The sequence below is a fragment of the Hydractinia symbiolongicarpus genome, chromosome 7, assembly GCF_029227915.1.
Source record: "Hydractinia symbiolongicarpus strain clone_291-10 chromosome 7, HSymV2.1, whole genome shotgun sequence".
Lineage (NCBI taxonomy): Eukaryota > Metazoa > Cnidaria > Hydrozoa > Anthoathecata > Hydractiniidae > Hydractinia > Hydractinia symbiolongicarpus.
This window is the reverse complement of record NC_079881.1, coordinates 7,238,201-7,240,706: the sequence shown is the minus strand read 5'-3', so window position 1 is coordinate 7,240,706 and position 2,506 is coordinate 7,238,201. Positions and strand designations below refer to the sequence as shown.

The 2,506-nt window shown below is 30.8% G+C and overlaps 1 protein-coding gene across 1 annotated transcript; it reads left to right on the top strand.

Annotated features, from left to right (window-relative positions):
• The first annotated feature begins 408 nt into the window (after positions 1 to 408).
• LOC130649338 (galanin receptor 2b-like) lies at positions 409 to 1,779 on the top strand. Its single transcript, XM_057455601.1, has 2 exons — positions 409 to 872; positions 1,077 to 1,779. The coding sequence occupies exons 1-2, from the start codon at positions 572 to 574 to the stop codon at positions 1,559 to 1,561; spliced, it is 786 nt and encodes a 261-aa protein (XP_057311584.1). The 5' UTR covers positions 409 to 571; the 3' UTR covers positions 1,562 to 1,779.
• The last annotated feature ends 727 nt before the right edge of the window (positions 1,780 to 2,506 follow it).

The following is a 2,506-nucleotide window of genomic DNA, read 5'->3' as shown; positions in this document are numbered from 1 at the left end:
GGAAAAATCCACGGGTTCGCCCGTCCTTTTTATACCGCATTGCGTGCTTCTCGCTACTTGCGCAGCTTAGCTACCATTTTACGTGACAGACGGACAGACGTATACGGGTATTATAATATAGATTTTTATAGATACGCGTGCGTGTGCAGTAAACTTAAAGCATTTCAATAAATAAAAATAATATAATAAATCATGAGAAAAACTTATAGATAACATATGGGAATATATTTTTCATTAATCTTTTACATCGAGCAGATAATACATTTTGTCTTCAATTAAAAACTTCGCTATAAAAAATTTCTTAGTATTTCAATACAGAGCTGTTTTGTTGCTATAAAAATAATGAAATAAGTCATCAACCCAGATGAAAAACAAAATAGTGGAAATAATACATCCCTTTCACCTTAAAAGATGTCATCATTATAAAAGCTTATAAGGCTGATTGTGACTCCAAATGTTGTAAATCTACTGGGAATGAGTCAGCTAAGCTAGATAAAAATAATTACTGGATAAGAAAGTAAATAGATAGCAACTTAATTGGTAAGAACAAGGCACAACAGCCATTACAAAAATGTGTATTGCTTTACAAAATTCATCTGATTGCACACTGGAGATGGATGCCTGTTACTTTCCTTTTAAAGCTGCTTTTCATGTACCAGCATTAACACTTGCTATATTGGTTATATCCATCAATGTGGTTGTAATTCTTTTATTTGAGAGATCAAGAAACTTGAGAAAGCATCCTTCCAATGTCATTTTCTTAAGTTTTGCAATCAACGATCTAGTAGCTGGATTCACCATTTTATTCCATATTCTTCCTTACTTGCATTTTGAAATCGTTGGATGCACAACACAAAATATCACAAAACAAGGTAAATTCTTAGGATTTATGGCCGTTTCACTTTTCATGTCAAGGTTTACTATTCTATCAGCCGTTGGACATTTTATGATGCTATCAACAGATCGAATTTTAGCTTTGTTTTATGCGTTAAGGTATTTTACCATTGTCACAAGAAAACGAACAATATTAGCTGTTGTCACTGTTTGGATGTCTTCAACATTTCTGGTACTTTTAGATTTGATATGGTGGAATGAGAAAGACAAATTACCATACAACAAAGTTTATACCTGTATTTTGTTGATTGCATTTGTTTTGTTTCCTTTCATAGTATTATCTATACAGTATGTATCAATAATTACGTTGGTCAATAACCTATCGAAACATACACCTTCACGACAAACAGCAGGATTTCACAAAGCAAGAAAAGCATTGATAACATACTCGCTAATGTTTTCATGCTTTGTTATGCTGTCTACACCGTTCTTTATTATGCGTATAATTATTGTGTTTCACAGTACTCTTTTTAACAGCATTTCTGTTAGTGTTTTCGAGACTATATACATCTTACGATACGTTACGTCGTTTATAAATCCAGTGTTGTATGCACTTCGCACACGCGACTTTCGTAAAACATTTAAAGAATCGATTGTGAATTCGTTTCAGTCTTCGAAACGCAACAAAAGAAATGAGAATATTATGTTGCTCGATATCAAAACCTAAGCAAAACTCAAAATTTTTCAAATTATGAGTTTTGTAGGCGTTTTAAAGTTTCAGTGCTTAATATTTAATCAAATGAATTGTTAATGATAACTTCTTTTCATTTGATATTTATAATAAACTAGTCGATAGCCCTTGCAAATTTCTGAACCCTTTCATTACCTTTAGAAACTTTGTTTATCTATGCTTAATTAAAGGATGATTTTGACGTTTGCTAACACATTTGTTACCCTTAAAAGTTCCACCAACTCCCTATAAATGGGAAAACAAAATAACTCTTAGCAGAGTTAAGATTGTAAGTTTAAACTTACATTATAAATCAAGAGAAATCATGCATAAAGTTTTGACATATAAAAAACCTTGTTTGTAATGTTATTTTCAAATTTCCCTTTTTTGCCCTTCATGCCCATGTTATCATACGAAATAAGTAAGTTTGTTATATATGTTAGCTTGTTTATTTGGCTATCAAAAACTTCAAACGTTTGTATTTTTAACTTACAGTGATGTTTTTTAATAATTTCAACTTTCTGATAACGCAACGGGAAATGTTCTATCATTAAGAAAAAGTTTATCTCTACCTTTTTGTTCCTTTTATAACTAAAAACGTGAGGGTTGATTTAATTTGGTAATCCCTAAAAAAAGCTGGTAAGATATGTAGAAAGTTTGATGTATGTAGGGTAAAGTGATGTTAATGTGGCTTATATTTTTGCTGCATATAAAATGGGAACCAGGGTATATTTCGTCTTTATATATTGTTCATTTTTACAGCATGTTTTTACTAAAGCGCTGATTTGATGACTAATATTTCGATCAAAATATTTCTGCTAGAAAACAATACGAATGGTAAAATACACAAAAAACGCCGTTCTTTTTTTTTATTCAAGTTAAAACAAAGACAAGTTAAACTTTAATAGATAACAACTTGTTATCTATCTTCTTTATAATATA

Excerpts from the sequence above, each read along its gene's own strand:
- LOC130649338 (XM_057455601.1), top strand. The coding sequence starts at position 572 with ATGTGTATTGCTTTACAAAATTCATCTGATTGCACACTGGAGATGGAT. Across the intron at positions 873-1,076 it reads ACAAAATATCACAAAACAAG|ATTTGATATGGTGGAATGAG; the intron begins GTAAATTCTTAG and ends TGGTACTTTTAG.